We start from the raw sequence: 26,689 nt of genomic DNA, 5'->3' as shown, positions 1-26,689 counted from the left end.
AATACTGCGATTAACGTGTTAATCATTCTTGGTTTCAATCATAACCAATTTAATTAGTCCAAAACACCGTCCCACTCCTTGTTCATGGTCCAAAACGACATCTCCAACATGTGCAGCACGTCCAGTCCACACAATTACCGGCGTGACTCTTCCGTCCACAGCGCGTGCGCTGCCCTTTCCCTTTCAGCGCTTTGGTAGGTGCCCACATATCTAGCTCACACAACGTCAGTTACGTCGACCACCTACTATTATGGCGTCATAAATACAAAAACATGTCAACGGCTGCGATTCGCTTAATCATGCCATTGCGAAACTCCACGCAGTTTGACGGTCCGGAGACTCCCTGAAGACCGAAAGACGCAGAACTCGACGCCGCACACAATCTGGGCTTCGCGGTAAAACCGTAAATAAGTGGCGGGAGAGCGAGCTACTTGTAAATTCACAACTAATTGTTTATTGCATGCGAAATAAGCAATTGGACAGGAAAGCTACTACCGCCGAAGTTTTCGGTGTTATTTTTATTTTTATCCATTTTTAAGTGTCATATTCATTATTAATTTACGTCCGTAATACTTTTGAATTTATTTGATGAAAATGAAAAAGATGTGTAATAGGTAAAATTAAGTATGTGGTAGCACCACCCTAATTTCCTCAATTCATTTATTTAGCCTTGAGTTTGATGATTTTTTTCTCCTTCAATCCTATACTCGAACTTGAATTTTAACGTCCGAGTGCATGCAATAAAAGAGAAAATATTGAATTCAAAACCCAATTGTTCGTGAAAATTAAAATTCATGTATTAACAATGTGCAAAGAAGGAAGCTAGAGTTAAATTTAAATGTTTTATTTTTATTTTTTAAATACAATTTTTCAGTGTTGACATATATGTCACGTTAGACTCAAATCTTGTTAGAAGCCAAATATACATTTCATAACCACGAGTTGGTGGAACAATGGTAGAGAATGGATTGCGAGGCTTCCTTCAAATTAAGAACTGGAAGTCTTGGTTCCAACTAGCACTTAGTCTTTTGATGTATTAGAGAATAAAATGTTATGTTTGAACTTTAACATTTCATGCCAACTTTTTCAATATCACCAACATGGTATCTTAAGTACATCATGTAATGTCATATTCGAAAATGAAAACATAATTATGCTTTATAACATTATTCAAAACTAACCTAAACTATTAAGAAGATGATTCAAACTTGTGTGCAAAGAGAAAAATACTGCTCTAAATAATTTGACTACATCTATTTCTTTTTTTTTACAGTGTTTTTTATTAGATGGATTTATGTTATAGGTAACACGTTTCTCTTGTTTCATCAGCTCATTCATGTAAAGTAAACTATTTAATTTAATGTTCTCTTTGATTCACGCTGTCAGCCATGTGGCACACTATATTTTTAGTCACTTCGAGCCTTCGACAACTCAATCTCGAAAAGTGGATCCATCCAGTATAATAAAAACTCTTGCTTCATCGGCTAACTCTCACAACTTAAATCTGCGTAGTTTGAAATTTGAAGACTTTCTTCAGTTCATGAGGGAATTTATATGGGAGGTAAGGTTTTCTCACTTCATCAACTGAGTCAGCATAAAGAAGATCTACCTATTATAGGTAAATTTCTCTGGCTTCTTCAGCTAAATCTCTCAAAGCTAATGAATTTAATTCAAAATTTGCTGCAAATCAAGGTGGAAGGTCTATGATAGGTAAATCTTTCTTGTTGGCACAGTCTCACAAAGTAGATCTACTCATCATCGTCATCGCTAAGTTTCTCTCGCTTCTACAACTAATAAATCTCACAAACAAAGTGATTTAATTTGTGATTGTGTTCAAATTACGATGTTGTCTCAATTGCATGTAATTAAGTCTCTATTTTTCTAGCTGCATGTAAGTTTCTCTTGCTCTGTCGGCTTAATCGCTAATCTCACTAAGTATACCTATTTAACTAAATATTTATCTTTTCTTTTTGGTTTAATTTAAAGCAAAAATGGTTAGTAAGTGAAAACGAGACTAGAGAGGGTGGGCTAGTTGGCCGAGTCTTGAAGCATAATCATCATCGTGCATGCGTTTTGTGCATTTTTCTTTCAATTTTCAACTCTGCATGCACACGTCTCCCCTTCTCCCTAACCAACAACCGCCGATCCAACTCTCTGCTCGCCGGTATCCGATTTCAACACCAAGTCCTCAACCACTCAGCCGCTTCCTTCCCGACAAAATCGCCGATCCCACTCCAATCCCTCCGCCGCCGAAAAATCAGAGTGGTAGCGGACTCGCCGCCGCCGCCGCCTTCCACTCCTACCTGCTCAAATGGAGCAGTTCTGATTCTGTTCAGCTGAAAGTTGCAAGCTTGCGGTTGATTTCTTCTCTTTTGTGGTTCTCTGTTAGTAGGTTTGCTGTTTGATTGGTCAATTTTCGGTTTTTTGCTTTCTCCGAAATCGTGACGATTAGATTTGGGGATTTTTTTGGATTAATTTCTGATTGGATTCAAATTTGTTGAAATTTTACAGAAATTGAGTGCGGAAATGGAGCGGCGGACTTGCATGAACGCAGCTTGCGGGACCTCGACGTCGATCGAGTGGAAGAGAGGTTGGGTTTTGCGATCTGGCGGATTCGCCAATCTCTGCATCAAGTGCTGGTAATTAAATCTTTAACTTTTGATTAAAATTTTCAATTTATGATGTTTAGAAAATAAATTTGATGGAATTTTACGGCCATGGATTTGGATGATTTTTTGTTTTTATTTGTAATTTCATGCTTATTGGATTTTTATTTTTGACGGCTGCGTGCTAAATTGTAGCTTTTGTCTGGATTTTAATTTTAATTTTAATTTTTCCACGAGTTTACTGGTTTATTTGGCATTCTGTTTGTTATTTGTTGTATATCTTACATCCTTATTTATTCAAACTAATTGTATTATTCATATTACCAATGGAATTTAACATGTAGTATTTGATATGATGCAATAATTGACGTTGATAATTAAGATCTATGATACATTTAATTCTTCAGTACCACCAAGTTATGTAAAGGTATGGTGACACCTATTCCGATCGAGAGAATGTAGAATTCTATGGTCTTTTGGAAGCTATGGTAACACCTATTCTAAATGCTTTCTTGCGGATCACTTGAAAAGTTTATGGCTTGTATTGTGATGTGGAATTCGCATTGACACTAGGTCTGTATATGAGCAATCGATTTATTGTGATGTATACCACTCAGAGGAATCTGGTTGGAGGGAATGCGGAGTATGTGGCAAGGTGAGCATTTATCCAACAAAGAAAGAACTTTGTGTTTGGTTTCTTGACTTCTCGCCTTTGGCCCTTCCATTCAATACTACGCACTTAATGGAATTTGTTCTCTGCAGCGTCTACATTGCGGATGCATTGCTTCCACGTTACTGCTCGATCTTCTTGATGGTGGTGGTGTGAAGTGCATAAAATGTGCAAAGGATTCGGGACCTCACCCTGTAAGATCAATTGCTATAGTCATATCAACCTTAACATACAGTTATGGTGGTAAATTTGTGATTTTTATAATGATCCTTGGGGAGTGACAGTCCTAAAGGATTCTTATGTAATTCTTGCTAGAAAGGTGTAATTTAAGCATGGAAGACAAGGTGTCCCATGGTGTGATTTTGGTTAATAACACCGAAGTCTTGTGACATTCTCTACCATCACAAAACTTTGGTTATTTCCTGCATTTAAGACTATAGTAGAATCATGCTGCATGCTTAAGTATACTCATATAGCTTAGTACTCTGATGATTTTGAAATGTGTTCACACAGATTTCAAGTGATGAAAAGCCTGATGGTCTTGGAACATCCAAAATCAGTGAACCGCAATCAAATATTACAGACAATCAATTGGATGGACGTGATGTTGAAAAGTTGAAGCTTGTGCAGTTGGGAAATAATAAAGATTCTAATGGACTTATGAACTTGCTTCAACTTCGGAACGACAACACAAATGGGCTAATGCTCAAATTGAAACATGATGATGTTCCACCTCCTGGGGGTGAAATTGGAGGCGCATGTTTTTCAAATTTTAATCAGGCACCCCATGGATCATCTGAAGCTTCCAAAGCAGAAGTTTTCAAGGCAAACTTAGGGATAAATAATTTATATGAATCACTTCCACATACAAATTTGAGTATGACCCTCGGTTCACCTTTGGGAAAGGCATATCCTTTTCCTGGTGCCGTTGTTGATGAAAGGGAACACAGCAAGACACCCTCTCCACTCCCTCTAGGAGCTAGGCCTCAACATCTTTTTCCAAAGCCCCCAAAATTGGCCCTTTCCACAGGTTTGGAGGAAAAATCTACAATGGTTTCACATGTACGTGTGGCAAGGCCACCTGCCGAAGGACGGGGACGGAATCAGCTACTTCCCCGCTATTGGCCCAGGATTACAGACCAGGAATTACAGCAAATATCTGGAGAGTATCCATATTTCATTTCTTGCTTTATTCAAATGTTAATTACTACCTCATCAATCCATAAATAAAATAAGGAAAATTTTCATGATTATCCCTCTAACTCAGCCTGTGATTTCTTTAACTTCTATCAAGTTCAAATTCCACAATTGTTCCCTTGTTTGAAAAGATGCTAAGTGCCAGTGATGCTGGTCGAATTGGTCGTTTGGTGCTTCCTAAAGCTTGTGCTGAGGTAAGTTTACTAGTTTATTAATCCCAACATTTCTCTGATATTTGTGGTCATTGCCGTCATCTTTGTTGGATTCATTACCATAGTTTTCTCTACAAGCTCTTGTTTCAGTCAAATTTGAACCACTGCAGGCATATTTTCCTCCCATCTCTCAACCAGAGGGGCTTCCGTTAAGGATTCAAGATGTGAAGGGAAAAGAATGGATGTTTCAGTTCAGATTCTGGCCGAATAACAACAGTAGGATGTATGTTTTGGAGGGTGTAACCCCCTGCATACAGTCCATGCAGTTGCAGGCTGGAGATACTGGTAATCCTCAGTGACTGCATTTGTTTAGTTTTATGTATTTGCGAGTGCGTGTGTGTGTTTGTAGATTTGGAATTTTCTTTTACTCCACTAGCATGCCTCTTGGGACCCTGGACCTTTGATTATGGTGAATTCTGAAAAAATTTGTTGTCAGGCCCTATTTTCTTTCTAAATGATTTTCCAGGGTAATTAGCGAAATTACTTTCAGTGGAGAAATGTTTTACATTACTTACGCGATATTTTTTAATTAATTTTTTAACAGTGACTTTCAGTCGTATGGATCCTGAAGGAAAACTAATTATGGGGTTTCGGAAAGCATCGAATACTGTTGCAATGCAGGTAAAAGCCTCTTTCATTTGTCATATTAACAAAATGGATAATATATTATTGATATGCAAGTTATCAAAATAAACAGGATTCCCATCTTACTGCCATTCAGAATGGCCCTCACTCAAGTGAAACTTTGTTTTCGGGTGTTTTTGAGAACCTTCCTGTAATAAGTGGTTACCCTGGCCTTCTTCAGTCATTTAAGGGAAGCATGGATCCCCATCTAAATGCACTGTCGAAACACTTGACTACATCTAGTGGTGACATTAGCTGGAATAAAACTGAGAAGCAGGAAGGGAGGACAAGGGAGGGATTGCAGCTGCCGTCATTAGTTCCTGAGAGGAAAAGAACTAGAAATATAGGGTCCAAGAGTAAGAGGTTGCTCATTGATAGCCAAGATGCTCTAGAACTGAAGCTTACTTGGGAAGAGGCTCAGGATTTGCTTCGTCCACCTCCAGCTTCCAAGCCAAGCACTGTCGTGATTGAAGATCTCGAGTTCGAAGAATATGAAGTAAGTGGTTTCATTGAGATTTTCCAGGTCACCAGAGAACATACTGTTGATTTATGTATGCAGTTACTTCTATTGATAGATACTACTTTGATGGTCATAGATCGCGTGGCTATTAATAACTATAAATTTGTATTATCTAGGAACCTCCAGTGTTTGGAAAGAGGAGTATTTTCACAGTCCGGTCAACTGGGTAAGAACGTACAAAGAGCATTCTCCTTTGCCATTCGACTCATTACACAATTTGTCTTGTTCTGATTCAATTGATATTTTTGCTTCTTTAGGGAACAAGAGCAATGGGTACAGTGTGATAGTTGCTCTAAATGGCGAAGATTGCCAGCTGATGCACTACTTTCATCTAAGTGGATATGTGCAGACAATGCTTGGGATCGAAGCAGGTTAGCAATACTTTTTTTTTTTCTTTCATCCTACAAGGTTTCTTGCAGTAACAGTAGTGCTTAATATGTCTAACTTTGTCTTGTCAGGTCTTCGTGCTCTATGCCAGATGAATTGAGCCCAAGGGAACTGGAAAACTTTCTGAGAATGAGTAAAGGTATGATGCCATCTTATTTCTCTCTTAACTTTTAAGGATCAGATATCATCTGTTTACTTAGGTTGCTATATCGCAGGTGCCTACATTTATGAAATCTTTCGATTTACTTAGGTTGCTCATCTGTTATGGTCCCGAGTCTCCTGACTCTTGTAGAATTGCACTCTGCATGCGAAAATTAAAAGTTAAAATTTCTTATCAAAATGTATCTAGGAAATGTTTGAATTAACATCTTGTTTTTACAGAATTGAAGAAAAGGAGAATAGCGGCAGACCCTAGGCCAACCCCAGAGCATGAAGCTTCTGGCCTTGATGCTTTGGCCAATGCTGCAATCCTCGGAGACAGTGTGGCTGATCCAGAAGCTGCATTAGTTGCTACAACAACAAAACATCCCAGGCATCGTCCTGGCTGCTCATGCATTGTGTGCATCCAGCCCCCAAGTGGAAAGGGCAAACATAAGCCTACATGCACGTGCAACGTGTGCATGACAGTCAAACGCCGTTTTAAAACCATGATGATCAACAAGAAGAAACGTCAGTCGGAGCGGGAAGCAGAGATTGCCTGCAGAAGCCAGCACACATGGGCCCCTAGGGATGAAGCAGAAGTAGACAGCACTTCTAGGTTTGTATCGTCGCACGTTGATCCTTCAGATAACGAGGCCAGGTCTGCAAATGAATCAGAATCCAAGAGCCAAAGCAAATTGGCTGAAACCGGGAAGGGAATTTTAGACTTGAATTCCCATCCGGGCCGAGAAGGAGACTTGCAAGCAGGGCCAGACCATGTGAGTATGATGTCCCTTGTACAGGTTGCAACCCTTCCTCTTGAGACATATTTGAAACACAATGGTATTACCAGCTTGATATCTGAGCAACAGGAAAGTTCGACATCACATGTTCCGCTGCAAGTTGCTAATGAGACCGATGAACAACTTGACGAGAATCACTGTCTGGAGCGAGAAAGCGGGGTTGAAGAAAGGCCGGATCAAAGCCAAGATGACCCTCTACGATGAAATTCCGGCTTTTTTTTTCTTTTCGAAATTTTTGTTGACTTGTTTCGTGTATAATTGCAGACTTTTGTGCCTGTTTTCTTTGGTTTGCAAGCTGAGAGTGTGAATGTACGTTACATTATAGATTAACTTGTAAATTAATGTGTCAAAAATAAGTCTCAATTTCAAATTCTCATCTCTGCATTTCATATTTTATATACTACCTAAACATATTATCCAAGTTCGACGTACATAAATGCATCCCGAATTCAAATCCTTCCCCTTTCACCCTAGTTTAAATTAAAGTAATAATATCGCTCGTGTACTGATGAGTCGATTTTATATTATATGTTTTACCCTATTCTTAGTTATAATTTATTAGTTTATTTTGGTGAATTTTGATACTTTATTTTGTATTTTCCATGTAGGACATTCGATTTCCTCTTGATCATAAGGTATTCAAATGGATGAATTTTGGAGTGATTCCAATTAAAGGATGTTCGTAAGTCTTTTAAGACCATGGCAATGAAATAAAGATCCAACTCGCAGCTTTCTCATGTTGACGTTTATGGACATTTTGGGTATTTTGAAGCTTAAGACGATATATTTTGAGGAAGATTCCTTCTGAGGATTTGTAGGGGACATCTTCAGCTTTCAAAAGAGACCTTTTGGGACCAAATCGGAGTTTATTTGGTCGGTCAAAAGACTAATTTTCTGAGAACTCCGAATTTTAGTTCAAATAGAAAACCTTTTATTTTCTGTTTTATTATTTTATTTTGTTTCCTAGTTTTATTCCAAGACCTTTTCTAGGTAGGATTTTATTTTGTAATAGTATAAATAAGGTTTTTTAGCCATTAGGGTTCTCTAGGCAACATAGGAGAGAACGCACGCACTAATTTAGAGAGCCTTTGAAGTTTATTTTCAAGATGTTTTCTACCCTTGTTTTTAATAATATTTTGTTTATGGTTGTTCGTAACTAATTTTCTGTTTGCTAGGGCGAAGCTTTGAGTCTTAGCATGAATATGTAGTCTTTATTCAATTGCTTATGATATTATGCATGTTTACTTTGAATTATTAATCAATGTGCTTGAACTGTCTCTATGCCTTATTGCTTAGCTACCATTAGGATGTTTAGATAAGTAATCAGATGCAATTCGGTTGAAACCCTACCTCTTGCTTGAATATCATGAGGAGAATATGCATGAGGAGAATATAACCTTCAAAGTTGCATGTGTAATTCATAAGTAATGGGTAAAACTACATAGGATTGTTAAGAGAACGGCGGAACCCTAGACTTTTAACTTTATTTTCAAAACTATTTTCTTTAGTTTTTCTTTGTCAATTTATTTAATCAGTTTAATTAAATTCGTTTTCATTATTTTTAAATTCAAAAGAAACCTTTTCCAATCTTTGTTTTCAAATAATTAGCTAAGAATTAGTTTAAATACACATTATTCATTCAATCCCTGCTAAAAACGACCTTATCTGAGCCGTTTATACTGCAACAACTTTGTTCTCTTATAAATATTTTAAAATGTTTTTATCTTTATTTTTGCAAGTGGTAAAATCCCTATCATGTACAAAAAAAACCGGAAAACTTAAAACGATGAGAAGGCTTGACAAAAAGAGAAATGAACTGATTGGATTTCGTAGTAGACTAAAGGGAAACTAGATGTTCCCGGCACAACCAGTCATGCACTATATCTACAAAAGGACATCCTCGCTGTTTCGTCGTCTGCCGGACGAGACGACGGTAAGGTGGAATCACATCTTTTATCTCCTATATATTGTGTTGAATCACGACGAACAACAAATTAAAAAATAAAATGATAAAAAGGGCACATTATAAACAATCAAAATCCCTCAACACTAGCCCTAGGAACAGTCGATGATGATGATTTCCGGCTTTCCTGCCGGTCTAGCTCCTCAAAGGTGAGGGTGGAGGAGCAAGCACGCGGAGGAAGAGACATTAGCAGGGCAGGTCGTCTGGTAGGTGAAATGGATGGACGGGCAGCTGATGGTGGTGAAGGAGAGAAACTTAACCGAGGCGCAGGGGTAAGAATTCCGTTAAGGCTGGGTGATCTTGACATGTGTTTTCCGGCAAATGCTGGCTCTTGCAATGGAAACCTGCATGAGTGCTTCATGTCTTGTATGATCTTGAGATGCTCAACTACGGTTCTCATGGTAGGTCTTTCTGATGGGTCCTTCTGAAGGCATTTCTGTGCAATGTCTGCCACCCTTCTGGCTGCTTGTGATGGGAAGCGGCCTTTCAGCTGAGGATCCATGATTAGTGAAAGTCGGCAATCATCGGCTAAGAAAGGCCGGCTCCACTTTACTAAATTTCTTTCTTCCTTAGAATGACGGCTGTCTAAATTCCTCCGGCCAGTGAGTAGTTCCAGAAGAAGAATCCCGAAACTCCAGACGTTGCTTTTTGGAGTGAGCATTCCTCTCTCGAGTGTCTCCACTGATAGATTTGCCACAGCCTGCATAATGATAAAACGAAAGGTTACACATTTAGAGATATATCAGATCATGTTAAAATTGTAAGTCTGTGTGGGAAATTAGTGCCTACGTACAAGGTTTGAAGACTAATAGCTAATCTGAAATGGAAACAGAACCAACGAACTTACAACGGAATTAGTAGAGATCTCTGCCTCGGGAATTTGGCCGACACAACCATATCCTGAAAGCTTTGCACTAAAATCTTTATCAATCTGTACGTTGGCGGTTGAAAATTCATAGTACATCGCCTGTAGATATGTGAGGTAAATCAGTCATCGCATAGATGTAGGAATACATGTGATGACATAATCTTTTACAAGACTGAGTTACTTAAAACGTCTAAACACTACAAGCATTTTGACACTAAGGTGAAAACGTAAAAAGAGTAACATTTACTAAATTAACGAGCAACTCGCAATATCAGCTACATGTGCATTTATACACGCATCACTTTATTTCAACTGTCTTTTAAAAAACAGATTCAAGAAAAAGTCCTAATTACCTGGAAAGGCCCTTCTTCATGCAAGAAAGTAAGACCTTGTGCAGCACATAAAGCAATTTTCATTCTTGTATTCCAGTCTATTGGAGGCTTGTCTGATCTTCCATACAAAAGCCGGTCTAAACTTCCATGATTGAGCCTCTCATACACCAACATTTTCTGTTCCGAACCCTCACGTGCATGGAAGCCAAGCAATTTACAAAGGTTTGGATGTTGCAAAGTCGCAAGGGTGTTTATCTCATTTATGAACTCCTTTAAACCCTAAAAAGAAGAAAAGAGAAAGTGAGATTATTTTGCAAACAATCTGAAGTGTACAAGCAAGAGGCAAATCCTAAAACATGATTAATTTACCTCGTTCCATGGCACGAGACATATAATCAAACAGTGCATGGAAATCAAGGAATAGATGTGAAAACATGTTTTGAAAAAGGGAATGACAAATCCAATCTGTAATCTTCATCCTAATAAAATGAATGTTTATTTGTTACCTGAGTGGACGGGTGAAGGCGAGTAACAGTAGCTTCAAACTTCTTTGAACTCGATGAATCGTCTCCAAAGGAAGCCTTATATATAATAGAAGAAAGGCCTTCCGACATGCATTGGTCCGAAGAAAAGTTGTGGCAAGCCGATGCTATTTCTTCATACAAAAAGTTCCGTAGTGTTCCGGCAGGTAGCGTTCCAGTTGGTAGTGCTGCTGTAGGCGGCAGTGGCAATGGTCCAGAAGCATAGAGAGAGCCGCTATTAGTCACCGACTTAAAACTTCCTGTAGTCCGCAATGCAGCAGCAACCTGGGGTGATGGGAGAGGAAGAGGTTGGGGAACCGGTGACAATTGTTCCTTCACTGTTCCAGACCGGTACTTTGAGTCTTCCGGCTCTTCATATTCGGATAGATCGTCTTGGTCTGCTGCATCAAGGGTCGATGGCGCTGATAATGCCCGTGCTCTATTGCTGACGACTCTATTAGCTGGTTGAATAGGTTTCACTCTGTTCCTAAAACTCGGGGGTGCAGACTGTAATGACCGGGTCTTGGGTTCAGGCAACGTAGTTGGTTTTTGCTCCTTCGGGACACGTTTAATATGAAAAGTCTGCTCAGACTTCTTCTTCTTGCTCTTCAAACCTGTGAAGCACCCCATTTTATGTTCAAAACTCTTTTCTGCGCGCAGGTGGCCTAACTTTCTGTGATAGAGAAACAAAGTGAACATGATGTTAGCTTATGTGAGCGAAAACAAAACGAACGAACCAATCACAACTCTACGAAAAGAACATAAAAAGAGTCATGTCCAGGAACAATGTTAGGCTGGATGAGCAGATATCGAATTCGAAACAAAAGAAGCCAATTAAATTGACTGATAGATGGAATATGCATCATTGCATCTTCTCCAGGAAAAAAAAAAATAATAATAAAGCAACAATAATTGAGGGATCCAATTATACAGTAAGGTTCTGAAACAGAAGCATTCCACTGCATAATTTGGATGAGTGGAAATCTAAATCACATCACTTAAATACCTAAATCTCCCAAATGCCTACTTGCAAATTACATAATATTCTCCATCACCAATGAACAATTTTTCTACTAAATTTCAACTCCCATGGAATCAAACTATAAACCCATTAATCAATTCTTGCTCCTTTCGAAAATTGACAAATTACCCATTAAAAATTCCCAGCCTAGATCCATAAAAAAAACCCCAAAATTAGACAAAAACCAATTAATCACAATTGGATAATCAGCAAGGAGCTGAAACAAAATTACCCATTTGTACAATATACTCAAATCAGCAGCGTACCAACAAAACAAGTAACAGACAAATGAATCCACAGCACACGTGCCCAGAATTTTCTCGAGAAAATCTCAGGCAGACGGGAAAAAAACCCACCAAAAATTCACATTTTCAAGCTTTCAAAGAGCAAAAAGAACAGGGAATTGAATATACATAAACAATTTAGAACCAAAATTTAAAAAAAAAAAAAAAAAAAGTAAAAAAAATTACCAGGTTTCATGCAGCTTCAAATGGATTGAGAGAAATGGTGGAAAAATTGGAATCTGTGGCTTGGATTTTGGAGGAGAAAAGGCCTCAAACAAGTCAAAGAAAGCAGATTGGGAAAGGCGAGGGAAATGAGATAGATTTTAGAGAGGGAGAGAAAAGTAGACAAAAGAAGTTTTGGGAATATTGGAATTGAGAGAGAGAGAGAGAGAGAGAGAGTCTCAAAAAGGAGGGGAGCCCAATGAGCAATGGTCAAACCTACCATAAACCATTATTTAATTATCCTAAAACAGCAGAATTGGATTTCTAATTATTTTGACGATTTTACCCTTGAATCAATGAGAGTTATGTGGAGATTGTAAATGTCATGCACCTAGAACATCGTTTAGATTGCTCCTCGTGGTTTTTTTTTTTTTTTTTCTTTTTTGTAAATAAACTATATTATTTACATTAAAAAGGTAGAAGAGTAAGCTAAATCTCACAATATGTTAGCAATAATTTGGTTCAAATTAGCTTTTGTCGCATTAGATGAGCATCAAATCTAATATTTCTAATTTACAATTGAAGATGAATATCATTAGACCATAACTTTTGTACTCGTAACTTTTTTAAAGTTAGGAAAGAAAATGAACATAACTTTTGAGCTCATATTTGAATATGGATTAAATACAAGCCTTGGGGAAAATGAGTTTTATTTGCATCAATAAACTTTGTCTTCCTCTAGAAGTGTATTAGGACATCTTCAATGTAAGAAGCAAAATATTTTGAAAATGTAAAATAGGATGTAAATATTATTTTTACATCTCTAAAAATATAAAACGGGTTGTAAATATAATTTTTGTATCTCAAATTTGCATTTTTTTCATTAAGGCAACTCTAAAAAATTCACCTTTGAATCATAAATTTTATTTTTTTTTGAACAAATTGTTCTTGGTTTTTGAACTCTCCTTTATCATACCAAAGCAACCAACAATTTGTGGTTTAATTAAGAGTAATAAATCCATAAATTATTGTATTTCGTCTATTGATGTTGAAAGTGGCCGACCATGATTTGTCGAAGTTTGACTTGGGAAATGCTTGAGTTGTATAATTATGAACCTTGGTCAAAATTATCTTACAATCACAATGAGGGGGTTCGGTAGTTGAAGGTAAATTCTAGGCTAGTATTCTACATTACTGATTTTGGATTCGATTTATGGTCTTAGTGCATCATACGATGGTGGTTAGGAAGAGATTGAAATATCTTTATGAGTCTTCCCGACCTTTGAAAGACTATCATAACGAAGCCACAACTAATTCTTTTCTTTAAAAAGAAAAAAATGAAAAAAACAATTGACACGTGTCGTGCGGTCAAGAAAACTATATTACTTACATTAAAAAGATAGAAGAGTAAATTAAATCTTACAATAGGTTAGCAATAATGTAATTCAAATTAGCCTTTGCTGTAACATCCCACATCGTCCAAGGAAGTGGATCATCTAAGCCTTATATGTATATTCCCATCTTTACCTAGCACGATACCTTTTGGGAGCTCACTGGCTTAGGAGTTCATCAAAACTCCGAAGTTAAGCGAGTTCGCGCGAGAGCACTCCCAGAATGGGTGACCCACTGAGAAGTTTTTGTGTGAGTTCCCAGAAACAAAACCGTAAGGGTGTGGTTGGGGCCCAAAGCGGACCATATCGTGTTACGGTGGAGTCGAGCTAGGGATGTGGTGGGGGCCTGGGCCAGGATGTGACATTTGCCACCTTTGACAAGCATCAAACTTAAAATCTCCCACTTACAAGAAGATGAATACCATTAGACCATAACTTTTGTGCTCAGAACTTTTTTAAAGTTGGGAAGAAAATGACCATAACCTTTGAGCTCATATTTGAATGTGGATTAAATACAAGCCTTGAGGAAAATGAGTTTTATTTGCATCAATAAACTTTGTCTTCCTCTAGAAGTGTATTAGGACATCTTCAATGTAAGAAGCAAAATATTTTCAAAATGTAAAATGGGATGTAAATATTATTTTTGTATCTCAAATTTGCATTTTTTTCATTGGAGAAACTCTAAAAAATTCACCTTTGAATCATAAATTTTATTTGTTTTTGAACAAATTGTTCTTGGTTTTTGAACTCTCCTTTATCATACCAAAGCAACCAACAATTTGTGGTATAATTAAGGATCAGCCTGTCTTAGATTCTGACTTTCACTCATACCAACAAAAACTTACTATAAATTCTTGACTGATTTTTATTATTTATTTAGGATTACTAATTCAAGAGTTGAAGTTGCTTTCTGCTAACTAAAATCACTTCCAAGTTCTAACAATATTATAACGTTGAAACTTAAAAATGATTTTAAGGTCATAGACGTAATTTCTGCAAAATCACGTAATACCCAAAAAAGAAAAAAAAAAAAAAAAAAACCAACCCCTTGTGTTTGAATTAAAATGGCAAAACAGGCTAATAAAATTAGTTTTAACAAAACACTTACGAGCAAATATGTTTTTAAACAAAACATTTTGAAGCGATTTACTTCTATGGGTAATAAATGTCGTATTTCGTCTATTGATGTTGAAAGCGGTCGACCACAATTTGTCAAAGTTTTACTTGGGAAATGCTTGAGTTGTATAATTATGAACCTTGGTCAAAATTATCGTACAATCACAATGAGATGGTTCCGTGGTTGGAGGTAAATTCTAGGCTAGTATTCTCCATTACTCATTTTGGATTCAATTTATTTTACCAATGAGTCACACGATGATGGTTAGAAAGATACTAAAATATGTCTGTGAGTCTTCCTCATCTTCGAAAAGTATCATGATGAAGCCACAACTAATTCTTTTATTTAAAAAAAAAAAAGAAAAGGAAAAAAACAATTGACACGTGTGTTGCGGTCAAGAAAACGGTTACGTGTCTAACTGCCAATGATACATTGCACTTCACCATCTGTGACCGGGAAAAGACCCCACTTCCTTGTACCAAATCAGAGGGCGTTTTGGTCATTCTATTTTTTAATGTGTGCGAACACAATTTGAAAGAGAGGACCAAAATGGTAAATTCAAAGATTCAGCACGATTTTCAACGAAGAGCGCCTCGATTGAAGTGACATCCGAGTCAAAGTTTTTGAAATTTTTAATTTGGTATTTTAAAAAGGGCACGTGTCCAGTTTGGTGATGGGTCTTTGACTCGCAACTTCCACCGTCAGATCTGCAGCTGTAGGGCAGATCGACGGCCCACGTGCAGCCTACAAAAAGAGCACGTAGGACCCACTGACATCAGTACTTTTTTTGTATTTTAGTCACGCGCCTGCCGCATGGAGGAGTAATTCCATATCATCAACCCCATACGTGGGTCCGTGTGCACCCCATCTGGCCCTTTGCCACTTTACACTGTTGATAAGTGTACTATTTAAGGTTGGTCATCATCATCAAGTGCAATTATGATGAACCCTACTTTCAAATTTCAAACATTTGGGGGTTTTTGATTTTGGGAGTTTTATATCTTGGAGACTTGGACAAAAATATTTGGATCTATGAAAGAATTGTTGTAGTGGCTCTCGATTTCAGTTACGATAGCTGAATGTGATTCGATATGATCGAATGTAATGTAAACGTAAAGTATCTTAAGTGATTAGAATGCAACGAATCTTTAAATATACAGTTAACAAATTGATCATAACAAATCATTTTATGATATTTGAATCCTTATTTTGTTACACACTTTGATAAATATATTTACAAAAAGAAATAAAAATATAGTATTTTTTGTATTGTGTGAAAGGAATTATTGTTGTCATTACAGATTTCAATTATGGTAACTGAATCCTAAATAATATGATAAAACGTAATGTAAAACATCTGAAGTGACTTGAATACAATAAATCTTTAAATGCACGATTAACGGATTTATCATAAAATATCATCTTATGATATTTGAATCCTTATTAAGGGCCGGAAAAATGGAGGATCAGTAGAAGTTTATTGACCAAAACAAAAAGCAAACCAAAAAAATTTCTTTTGCACATGTGTGATGATTAAATTGTTGAGTGCTTTTGGAAAAGCACTTTTGTGATTTGGAAGCTGAATCAATCTCGGTTTGATTTCGAATGGCACATCTTAACTCAAGATCCAATGCGGGCTGGTTCGATGTGAGTCCAATGATTACTCACATGGGCCTATTATGATAGCTCATTTACTTAGGTTCAGTCTTGTTGACCTAAAAGTGTGCAAGCCTCCAATAATGTCACACCATGAAAAAGTTTTGAACGAAATAATGAGCGTCCATTAACCCCTAATCTCAACTAAAGTAGTCACTTACTACTATGGTATAAAGGTATTTCTTTTTATTTATAAATAAGAAGTTTTAGGTTTGATTTTCGCTAAAAGCAAGTTTGAATCACATTATCGTTAGCTCATTGTGATGCTTAGCTACTCCCTCACTCCCTTAGGATAAATAATATCGTTTGTTAAAAAAAAAAAACGAACCTGCACGAATTTAGGAACTCAACTCATTTTAGAGGAATTGGACTCTTTTTTATAGACAGGAGGTAATCTAATTATGCGAGATGTCGAGAGTTAGGAGAGCAATATTTTAGCCATTATTCTCTCACTTTATTTTTCAAATTTCAAGACGACCTTTTGACTCGTATTAAAACACTGTGTTAAGTCAGTTAATTAGAACAATGTGTTAAGTCGGTCAATTGTGCTCTCAATTACAGTTGTAAAGCAAATCCTCTACATAATCTTTTGCCCGAAAAGAAATACCGGATATCAAATCACATCTCACAAATAAACACCAAGATCTAAGCACTCAAAATCCTCATAAAATCTTGTTGTAACAAAGTGCTGTGAAACAATAAGTGAATCAAATTAAGAACTTAGGCCATCCGTGCAAAGTTCCAAGCCATCCGAATACAATCCCAAACAAGTTCTCCACAATACTTTAGATAATTATTTAAGCCAACCATTAGAAGTAGCAACACAACCAAACTAAACAAAATAAATAAAAAATGTATACGTGTTAAACTGTGATTCACGCATACCTCATAAGCAAACTGTTTCAGTCGATATACAGTGGATTCAGCTTCTGGGCACCGAGGCTTCTTAGAGCGGTGAATACTTAATTTCTTGAAAATTCTGAGTTTGGATTTCAAGTATTGTTTCTGCTGCTGCGGATGTTGCTGCCGCCGAGAAATTGATGCTACGAATTCTGGATTCTTTTTTGTTTGATGAACTGTGGATTCTGAATTCACTCTGAGAAAAAATTTGCGAAGCTTGAGGGAAATCGAGATTCGGTGGAGCTTCCAAGCGGGCACGATTTGTGTCGATTTAAATTTGAAATCGAAGTTCTTGCATTTGGCTTGAACTTTGATTTTGAATACTTGCTGCTCCTCTGCTTGCATGTTGAAGAAAGACGAGGGGCGCTGAAGAGGTGGATCTGCTTGGCGACATCTCGTGGATTTTACTAGCCGTTGTCCCATAATTTGAATTCTTCGAAAAGCCACTTCTTTTAGGGGAAGAAATTATGTTGGTTTGGGCCATCTGTTATGGGTTTCATAAACTTGGGCCTTGAGAAAGTGATAGGGATTGTCTTATCTATTTGCTCGTCTCACAAGTACTTTTAAATTATGGGAAGCGTATTTTGAGAAAACTTTTTTGAAACAATTTTCAATCGTTTAAAAACACTTGCAAAACGAAACCTACTTCTTTTCCTGGTGGACTGCTTTTACCAAAAATGAACTCTCATATCTCTTATTTTATCCCCCATATCATGTCAAATGATACACATATTTGATCATACAATAATGTACTAAACTTGTAGAGAAATCATATAATATTCTCACTCATGTTATACTTTATCTTACAAGAGTAGCAAATAAGTATAATATGTGATTTTATTCCCATTCCGAAAATATTTAACGAATTTTTTACGATGTGATTAACTACACTTTTTAATGTGTGGATACGTAATTGATATTATTAGTATTGTTAATACTTTAACTTTACAATTATAGACATACAGTAAAAAAACTTACTACACTTTAAAGCAAATGTGGTCAGTTGACTATAAAAAGAATTGTATATTTACTGCTAATCATGTTTTCACTCATATTTATTGTGATCGGCATGAATCTACCAACTCTTTTTGCTCACTCAGTACACTCTATTATATGATCTATACACGTCACATGATTTTAGGTTACATCCACCCCAAAACAAGAAATGAATAAACCATCCATTTCTTCCCCTTTAGCCCTGACTTATCACGTCAGATCCATAACCATGCACCTCTCCAATTGATGAATGGTTTTCCTTCGATACAAGTACCTACTAAGAAGTGGTACATGACGAGTAGGCACAAATAGTGGCGGTCCATAGACCATGGTTCACTTATTGCTGTTACAAGGAGACCTTACAAAATGTCGACGGTTTTCTCACTCTGTCCTTGGCATAACTTGCAATCATAGAGGACTAGGATCCGCTATTTACAGCAGTAATTGAGTCATCCATGCAACTTTCTTAAGTGAATGGACCATTATTCACGGCTCAAATAAACCCAATGGGTTTAGAGGAATAAGCTCACAAAACCCTAGTTTGCAACTTTGGAGGGAAATTGATTAACTTGTGATGCTGTCAATTTGACGTTTTATTTGACAAGATATCTAAAACGTATAACATTCTTTTATTTGTTAAGTTTTTACTCACATGAAAGCGCATGATTTGTTTGTGATACTAATATTTTGACATTCTAGTTGCACGTAAGTTATTTGCACATAAAGTAAAAAGACCAAGATTAGAGGACAAGGCTCATGAAATCCTAATTTGGAGGGTGATGCCAAATTGGAATGATATCCGAAGCTCATCACTTTTTGTCATGTGTGTTGACTTATGCTTATGTTAACACATGATTGGTTTGAAATACTGTCTCCTTCGTGTTCAAGTTTAGGTGTAGCTTTTTTTGAGAAAAGGTATGATATTCGATAAAGAAGAGAATACGTACAATCAATGATGATAGGGTAACCTTGTCTGGGATTTTAACCCATTTGAAGGGAAAAAAAGTGTCCCACGCCAAATAAATTAAGAAAAACTATCCTCAAAAAGAAGGTCCACAATTAGATCAGGAGGTTCTTCAAACCAAAGAATAGAATTCTCACTACTCAAACTCATCCGTGCTAATCCATGCGCCACTTTCTTCGTCTCCCTTCCGCTGTAACCAATCCTTCACCGAGGCAATGAATGAATCAACGATCGAGTATCATTTAGAATATTCCAAACGGCGAAAAGTCCTCATGACCATTATGTTGTTGGGCTACCATAACAAGCAACGCATCACCTTCAAACACCGCAGCCTGTAGTTGCCTCTCCTTGACCAAAAAAATCGCATCCCTAGCTGCCATAGTGTCGGCTAGCTGAGGAGAGGAAATAGTGACATGCCTAGTTGCCATAGCTGCCACAAAGTCACCGCTATCATTCCGAATCACCACCCTAACACCACCAACACCCCTTTGTTCATCCCATGCCACATCAAAATTACATTTAAACGACCCAATATTTGGCTTCATCAATTTCTGAGATAATCTGTAGCTGTGTTTTTCATTTATCAATGAAAAATGAGATTCAAACTTAGGATCTCTTTCAACATTAAGAAGAAACATAACAATAGACTAAAAACTAGTTTACAAGTGTTAAACTCAACACTTATTATTGCCAAGGTGTATAAGATCAGTTCGAAAGATTACAATTTTTGTTTTTCGGCAATGAATGCTCTACTTGTCTTGATATTTTTACTTCGGGAAGAAAAAATCTAAAGAAAGCCAAGCATATATAAGGGAGGAGATCCTTTTGCACATACCCTGGTGATAAAAATTTTTGGTTTGAAGTACAAAGATGAAGGGATGATGACATGCCCGACCTTGATATTCCCCGAACACCAGGGTAGGTATGTGCTGGCAGACACCCGAAGATGACGAAGCTATATTAGGATGCATGAGAACTAATAAATATAAACAATACTTATACATTTAAATATAATTAATATGCAAATGAGGAAAGTGTTCAGAGCATACAACTAATTTGAGACAATAGAAAGGAAATAATATAAAATTTGAATGAATAGAGTGATGGGTCCTACACCGAGAGGATTTGAAGATGCCGATGCGGGAGTGCCTTGATGCCAAGATTGTACGCCTCGAATCTAAGTCTTGAGGGGGCGCAAAACAAACATGAGTTGACCAAGTTGATATATATATATATATATATATAATATTGAAACATTTATCAACATACTAACCCCCAAAGTTTTATGGAAATTCAATAGTGTAATATGTAATAGATTTTTCCGAAACCCTAGCATGCCATAAAACCTTTCATGAAACATATCTCGTATATAGTGTGTTAAATAATGGTATCCAATAACAGTATCTCCTGGCCCAATGCCAGTTACTATGTCTCTGCGCCCGAAGCCAGAGATTATTTCTCCCGGCCTGCAACCAACAACCATATCCCTCGCCCGTGGCAGAACAATGACCACTAGATAAGCACAAAACCATTGAACATAATCTTTCCAAAAATAAGTACATATATCTCAAAACATCTTCATAGTATAAAGTCATCCATCATCTATACTATAAAGAAGTGTGTCAAAACATGTTCATAAGCAGTATATAGTCATCCATCATATATACTACAAAGAACATAAATTCGATAAAATATGGTAATTCAAAATATTCTCAGTAAGCATAATATCTCATAAAACGTAATCATTAAATCATGCTTTTAATGTATGCATTTCTACTATTAAAACATGCATTTTAGAAGGGGTCCACTCACAGATACTTCACCGCTGAAGAGTCACTCAAACTAGTGAAGCCGGAAACACCACCATAATTACCCCTAAGCACATAAAGGGTCCAATTACAAAAACTATATTCAAACGATTGAATTTGGGAAAATAGATGTAAAAATGGATTTAGGACATTGAAATTAGCCTAGAAGGGGTCCCGAACGAAACCCGAAAAAGTCAACTTTGACTGGTCAAAGTCAAAGTCAACGATCAACATTGACCAAGTCAACGGTCAACGGTCAACGGGTCCAAATCAGTCAATAGGTCACTGGTTCGAGTCGGACTGGGTTGAGCTTGAGATTACTAGGCCAGATGCCCAGATTAGATGGTCCAAGGGCATGTCTCTCACTGGGTTGGGTTCGATTTACACGGGTGCAAAGGCCTAACTTCCACATGGCTCGAAAGCCTGTTTCAAAGGGTTTTTAGGTTGCAAAGGGTTTAAGCTCAGATGCAAAGGCTCGAAGACTTAATCCCACACGGCCCTAAGGCCTGGGTTCGAAAGGGTTAAAGGGTTTTCAAATGGGCTGGGCTTGAAGCCTGGCCCGATTGTTTTTGGGTTTTTAAAAGAAAACAAAATAAATAAAAATAAAAAGGGTTTGGGTTGGGTTTAAAGCTTACAGGTTGAAGCCCTTTGGTTTTGGGCTAAGGGTTTAGCGGGCCAAAGACCCTAGGTTCCTCGGCCCAAAGGCCTTAGCTACTTGTTCTCGCCGGAGAATGAGGCTGGAGCCTCCTGAGCTCTGGTTGACATCGCTGCTCACACCTAGGACTTGATCTAGGTACCAAAATGAAATAGAGATGAGAGGGAAAGATTTGTTACCTCCTAATCGTCGTGGAATGGCTGGAGGTGGCCGGTTCCTTGCTCGAAACCCAATGGGCTCACCGGAGTTTGGGTTTGGGTTTCCTACGGGTGTCCTGTTTCTTCATAGAGATGAGGGATAGGGAGACTGCTACCACGGTGGACATGGTGGTGTCGCCGTCGCCGTTGCTTTCCTTAATTTGGGTGTGTGGATGTGTGAGTGAATCGGGGTGAGGGAAAGAGTTCGAGAGAAAGAAAGGGTGAGTGTGCGAGAGAGAGTGAGCTCTCGAGTCCAACAAGGGAGAAAGAAAAAATGGTTGGGAACCAAAAATTCAGGGGTGGGCCGCTTGGGCACACCATTTAATACCAAAAACAATATTTCAAACAAAAATCCCACAACCCAAATGAAAATACGAAAATACCCCTTTTGTTCCGTAAAATTCGGGACGGGTTGTTATAGAGGAGCTCCACTTTTAGTCGTGGATCAGTTGGCTTTGAAATAATTTGAGAGAGGATCCTCGCCAGATCCCCTTTGTGAGGATCTCGAGAATCCTCCAATCACATCCTTTCATCGTATATCGTGTGGTCAGTTTTCGTCAGGTACTGTTTATATTCAATTTTAAATAAAAAAATTTACAATAATATCTGACCTCATGATGTACGATGAGCGGATGTGATTTAAAGATCCCCGAAATCCTCACAAAAAAAATCTGGTGAGGATCCTTACTCGGATAATTTATGGTGATGGGAATAAAGTCCGTTCCAGCTCACCATCCTATAAATGTATAATTGGACCACGATATGACTAAACCTCTTTTGTCCACACAAAAAAATTGAACTAAACCTCATTAGTTCTTTTTACCCAATTTCATGACACTAAATAATAAACATACAATGCAGTTTAGTGTCCATTTCATTCATTGTTTAGTGTTCCTCCAATTCAAGAAAAATTTGGTGCATAGACACGTCATCCATAAACCACTTGCAAAAGAATGTGATCCTTGTATATTTTGATCTCACTGACCTTAGTGTTTAACCCTATATGAGAATTTCCAAACCTGTCGAAGGTTCTGCCCGCAAACTTTGTTTAATTAAAAATTGACTATGAATTTGTAAATCTTAATAAACATTGGTTCATTTGATTTTTGATTTGATTAATTATCAACTGAAATATACATGTGATCAGAGAAGTGCACCAGAAGACATAGTTCATCATGGTGATATGAACTCATATTGCTCTTTGTATGATATACAAAATAAATAAAAGTAAAAAACTCCCATTATTTCCTAATTGCTGATTGGCCTCCACAAAATTAGATCCATAATTTTCATAGAACAATAAAAATTTACGACTTTTGGCCAATTGGCAAAGTTCAACTCCCCTGCTCAACCACTACGACTACTCTGCCACCTTGCTGGCCGGACTCGTTGGTGGCTGCTGCCGATGACCCCTCCGCCGCCGCATTAGCTTCTTGATTTGAATCTGCAGCCGCAACAGCAGAACTAGTACTCAGCAGCGAATGCCGACAATTCGGGCACGACGAGTGCGACAAAAGCCAAGTGTCTATGCACCTCACGTGGAATCCGTGATGGCATTTCGGCAAGACTCGAACTTTTTCTCCGTCTTCGAACTCCGCAAGACAGATAGGGCATTCGGTGGCCGGAATATTCACGCCGGAGCCGTACACCGCAATTGGGATTTGCCGTAAATGCTTCTTCTTCAAGCCGGTGGCGGCCAACTGCTCAGCCACCTGCTCCGGCGTCTCGAGAGCGAACCTGCGGCTGCAACGAAGGGCGCAGCGGACGAACGAATTGAGACCAAGTGCGCATATCAAAGCACACAATAAGGCAGCCAATATGATCACCATGTTGGTGTCGAACTTGGCCTCGCTAACGTACGAATCGGCGGCTCTGTTTCCATTGGACAACGGCGCCGCCATGTTAACCTCTGTTCCGAGGAGATGTCGATGCATGGTTGAAGAAAGGGAAGAAAGTAAAAAGAAGAGAGGAAGTGGAGGGATTTTCAGTTGGAGAGTTCTGGGAAGAACAGGAAAGGGTTGTGTTGTTGTTTTAAGTCACAGAATTGTTGTGAAGATTCCAGCTAGAAAAGGACATGGAGAGAGCATATTTTTATTTTGTTTATGCGAGTGGATGTTATCCGAATCAGAGACCCCTTTTTAGCTGGTCCTGGCGAAATGGATCGAAGAGCAGCTTGACGGACTTACCGTTTCGCCGCTAAAATTCATACTTGTCAAGAATCAAGAGGAGAAAAAAGGACCAGGATTCTTCTTTCAGTTATGTACATAAGATAAGGTGACATACCAGCTCACAGTAAAGGAACGGAGGCGATCATACCAGTTCAGAGTATCCTATCAGAATTATGAAGTTAAAGCGAAAATAATACTAGGATGGACGACATGTTGAGAGGCTGTGGGGTGTCTTTTTGTATAGAAAAAGAGGGTATGGGGGATGGGCTAAATGCACATCCGGCAGCTGTAGGGTCTGAAGGGGGTTAAGTGGTTTAGTGTATGGAGATGTGCATTTAATATTAATTGAAGGATATAAAGTTGGGGAAAAGTGAGGTACTTTGTGACATCTTTAGCTACCTAATCATGATTAAGAATTTAATAAACCCTTGATTACTTCCAATAATCTGCTCTTAATCACATGTTGTGCAGCTGTAAATAGAGCCAAGTAATACCTATATGGTTTCAACCAATGAAAAACTGTTGGATGCATGATCCCGTTTCGATGCAGCTTCAGGCACCGTGGAAAATTTTGTTGCCAATATTCCATTCGGTGGTACGTTACTTTTGACATCACCGGGTACAGGTGTGTAGGCCTTTTCCCTCCTGTGCTGCAGGCAAAAGATACCTTTGGTCACACCCTTGAACTGATGTTGTTAGGGTTTGGATGTATATGAACGACTGTTCGTTTCGACCTAGTTTTTAAAGGTTACTTTAACCTAAAACATGGTGACCTACTTGCATTGCATCTCCTAGTTTTTGCAAATATCTATTGTGGATTTTCCACCATCACCTAGATATGTATACTTCAATTGTTCTCATAATTCCTTCGGACACAAACATTTCCTCTTAGGTCCATGGTATTAGATTCTCTTGCTTATCATTTTAACTTGTCTTTCTCGTTCATAACATGTCTTTTTTGCATGGTTCTTATAGTTGTGACTGTAACAAAACCTTTGTTCGAAAGGTAATAATCAGGCGAATGCGTGGCATGAAAAAATATCCTGAGTTAGCATGTATTAAAAATACAGCTTCTTCATCAGAAGTGTCTAAAGACTGACTGCTTGAATTTTCAAATTGGTTTACAAGCTATAATCCTTCGGGACATGGTTGTCCAAATTGGTTGACAGCGTTTATGTCATGAACTTGAGGTTCAATTCATCCTCTCTAGTCTCTTGTATATCATTTGGCACAAAAATAAAAATAAAACAATTCCTTTCAAAGGTAGGTAATCTATAAAGCGGAAATGAAAAATTCAAGCCCTAACTACAAGACTCCACTTGACCATATATATCGTGCCGTATTTGAATTGTGTGTCGGTGTCTACGCTTCGCTGTAAATATAACTAGTTTTTCTTTTAGCTTTCTGCATGTAAATAGTTTACAGACCCCACTTTTATGAATACAACTAGTACGTATTATAGAACAAAAATTTATACAAACATGAGTAGACCGCTATTGGGCCGTTACATGTCAATAATATAACATTGTGTAAAATAAAACTTATATTCGTCGTTGTATTAATTTTATGAAACATTATAATAGTAGGATACTCATGTCGTACGAGTGTTCGTATTGTAGGTTAGTGAAGAAAATTCCTGGACAAAAGTGGATGCATTGGCAAAAATGGGGGTGGGGCCTGGCCCGTGATGAGCGGGGACACATTTGATGGGCCCTGTCACGTCAGGTGTAGTTTCTGTCGCACGTGGTGGGCCCTGTAGGAAATTTCTGTGAACCACTTCACTAGATCATCATTTAATCTTGTTTGTAAGGGTTAGGTAGGGAAGGGAATGAGGAGCAGTTGGCTGTTTTTGAAACAACTAAAGCAGAAAAGTAGTTAAGCTAGAGTTGTTGGGAACCTCAGCATTCAGCAAACCAAGAACCAAATTTGACAAAAAAGCCCTACTCAAACTCAACTCCATCTTAGCCTAACTAACTTGTGACTGATTTGGGCCCACCACTGTAGGTCTTGGGCTTGGGTCATGGTAGTTGGAACCGAACTTGATATTATTCTAAGCGTGAATAGACGTAAATTAGGTCAGTTGGTTAAAATCTGTAATATGCACGTTTTTTTTGCACTTAAGTCTCTTCTTATAAATTAGAGTAATTTCAAATAATGTCCGGCAAAAAAAGCCTCATGTTACATGCTCACCCGTAGCTATTAGGGTTTCGTTTGGTCGCAAAATGGACTTTCTTGGATCTCAATTCGCAAACACTGATTCACTCTTTACATGTAAGGAAAGATCCCATTTTACTATAATTATAAGACTAGAAAAAATTCATTAGATTTAGAGACTGTCTAGTTATCTATTAATTAAAAAAAGTAGATAGTTCATCACAAAGAAGTTACTTGTTATTATAACCGTCAATTAGTTCAACACTTATGAATGACTAACGTTTGTACAATCAAATATTATCACTTCGTTATTTAAAAAGAAATGACTCTCTACACCTAAGAAGCGAACTAAGTTTTCCCCTAAATATGCTCATT

General features: G+C 37.8%; 2 protein-coding genes and 1 pseudogene across 12 annotated transcripts; 1 reads left to right on the top strand and 2 right to left on the bottom strand.

Annotated features, from left to right (window-relative positions):
* The first annotated feature begins 1,495 nt into the window (after positions 1 to 1,495).
* LOC137722518 (B3 domain-containing transcription repressor VAL2) lies at positions 1,496 to 7,527 on the top strand. Of its 10 annotated transcripts, none has more exons than XM_088692825.1 (13): positions 1,496 to 2,356; positions 2,512 to 2,639; positions 3,180 to 3,261; positions 3,369 to 3,470; positions 3,790 to 4,442; positions 4,571 to 4,667; positions 4,796 to 4,970; positions 5,230 to 5,306; positions 5,491 to 5,805; positions 5,946 to 5,995; positions 6,087 to 6,200; positions 6,288 to 6,355; positions 6,598 to 7,527. In XM_088692825.1, exons 2-13 carry the CDS (start codon positions 2,527 to 2,529, stop codon positions 7,359 to 7,361), a joined length of 2,610 nt encoding a protein of 869 aa, XP_088548951.1. In that variant the 5' UTR covers positions 1,496 to 2,356; positions 2,512 to 2,526; the 3' UTR covers positions 7,362 to 7,527. The 10 variants fall into 10 exon arrangements, with proteins under 10 accessions (XP_088548951.1, XP_068317641.2, XP_088548949.1 ...); XM_068461540.2 differs by having other exon boundaries at positions 1,983 to 2,356; positions 5,383 to 5,805; XM_088692823.1 differs by having other exon boundaries at positions 1,983 to 2,392.
* A 1,426-nt stretch (positions 7,528 to 8,953) lies between these two features.
* Positions 8,954 to 12,576, bottom strand: LOC137722773 (putative serine/threonine-protein kinase PBL1). The gene is made up of 5 exons (XM_068461859.2): positions 12,333 to 12,576; positions 10,827 to 11,514; positions 10,342 to 10,599; positions 9,968 to 10,087; positions 8,954 to 9,820 (listed from the first exon to the last, which is right to left on the bottom strand). Exons 2-5 carry the CDS (start codon positions 11,469 to 11,471, stop codon positions 9,191 to 9,193), a joined length of 1,653 nt encoding a protein of 550 aa, XP_068317960.1. The 5' UTR covers positions 11,472 to 11,514; positions 12,333 to 12,576; the 3' UTR covers positions 8,954 to 9,190.
* A 10,496-nt stretch (positions 12,577 to 23,072) lies between these two features.
* LOC137723514 (RING-H2 finger protein ATL74 pseudogene) lies at positions 23,073 to 24,622 on the bottom strand (annotated as a pseudogene). Its single transcript, XR_015961790.1, has one exon. The product of XR_015961790.1 is annotated as an RING-H2 finger protein ATL74 pseudogene (transcript).
* Between the last annotated feature and the right edge of the window lie 2,067 nt (positions 24,623 to 26,689).

The sequence above is a fragment of the Pyrus communis genome, chromosome 4 (assembly GCF_041283825.1).
Source record: "Pyrus communis isolate YQ-2024b chromosome 4, ASM4128382v1, whole genome shotgun sequence".
In the NCBI taxonomy this organism is placed as follows: Eukaryota; Viridiplantae; Streptophyta; class Magnoliopsida; order Rosales; family Rosaceae; genus Pyrus; species Pyrus communis.
The sequence above is the reverse complement of the archived record's forward strand: the minus strand, read 5'-3'. Positions and strand labels throughout refer to the sequence as shown.

Excerpts from the sequence above, each read along its gene's own strand:
- LOC137722518 (XM_068461536.2), top strand. The coding sequence starts at position 2,067 with ATGCGTTTTGTGCATTTTTCTTTCAATTTTCAACTCTGCATGCACACG. Across the intron at positions 5,307-5,382 it reads CGAATACTGTTGCAATGCAG|GATTCCCATCTTACTGCCAT; the intron begins GTAAAAGCCTCT and ends CAAAATAAACAG. Across the intron at positions 5,996-6,086 it reads TTCACAGTCCGGTCAACTGG|GGAACAAGAGCAATGGGTAC; the intron begins GTAAGAACGTAC and ends TTGCTTCTTTAG.
- LOC137722773 (XM_068461859.2), bottom strand. The coding sequence starts at position 11,471 with ATGGGGTGCTTCACAGGTTTGAAGAGCAAGAAGAAGAAGTCTGAGCAG. Across the intron at positions 10,088-10,341 it reads ATGAAGAAGGGCCTTTCCAG|GCGATGTACTATGAATTTTC; the intron begins GTAATTAGGACT and ends ACATATCTACAG. Across the intron at positions 9,821-9,967 it reads AGATCTCTACTAATTCCGTT|GCTGTGGCAAATCTATCAGT; the intron begins GTAAGTTCGTTG and ends ATCATTATGCAG.